The 647-nt window shown below is 58.6% G+C and overlaps 1 protein-coding gene across 1 annotated transcript in view; it reads left to right on the top strand.

Annotated features, from left to right (window-relative positions):
• The window catches only part of LOC104816512 (patellin-5-like), a 1,061-nt gene extending 425 nt beyond the window's left edge, over positions 1-636 (top strand). The window contains exon 2 of the mRNA XM_010545381.2: positions 17-636. Within this exon, the coding sequence (XP_010543683.1) occupies positions 17-289 (273 nt within the window). The 3' untranslated portion in view covers positions 290-636. The remainder of the gene's footprint in view (positions 1-16) is intronic.
• Positions 637-647: the final 11 nt, after the last annotated feature.

Genomic DNA, 647 nt, shown 5'->3' with positions numbered 1-647 from the left:
CACCATTGATAACCTGAAGGAAGAAGAACCAGACCTCATGGTGGAGGAAATTGCAGCGGAGACGGTGGCTCCTCCGTTGCAGCCGCCGATGTCCGAAACACAGCCGTCGAATCAGTTGGTTTCGGATATTGATACGCCTGAGCAGGAGATGTCAGAGACGAAGCGGCTGAATCCGGTGATGTCGGAGACAGAGACTCCGCAACAAGTGAAGTCTGAGACAGAGCTGGCGAATCTAACGATGTCGGAACCTGAACCTCAACAGCAGACAGCGGTGCCCCATCCCAACTGAGCAGGTGATGCTGGCGACGGACCCGCCGCCGCAGCAAGTTACACTAGAGACAGAGCCGGAGAAGCTAACGATGTCGGAACCTGAACCACCACATCAGGCGGCGGTGTCGGAGTCAATGCCAACAGAGCAGGTGACGCCTGTGACAGAAACGCCGCCGAAGCAAGTGACGCCGGAGACAGAACCGGCGAAGCTAACGATCTCGGGACCTGAACCGCCGCCGCAGCAAGTGAATCTGAAGACAGAACCACCGCAGATTGCGGCTGTAAAGGCTGAACAACCGGAGACTTCGCCGCCGCAGCATGGGACGCCGGAGACAGTACCGCCACTGAAAGCGGCACCGGAGCCCGAGCGGCCAAAC

This window comes from Tarenaya hassleriana, unplaced genomic scaffold, assembly GCF_000463585.1.
Source record: "Tarenaya hassleriana unplaced genomic scaffold, ASM46358v1 Cleome1, whole genome shotgun sequence".
NCBI classification, from domain to species: domain Eukaryota; kingdom Viridiplantae; phylum Streptophyta; class Magnoliopsida; order Brassicales; family Cleomaceae; genus Tarenaya; species Tarenaya hassleriana.
The sequence above is the reverse complement of the archived record's forward strand: the minus strand, read 5'-3'. Positions and strand labels throughout refer to the sequence as shown.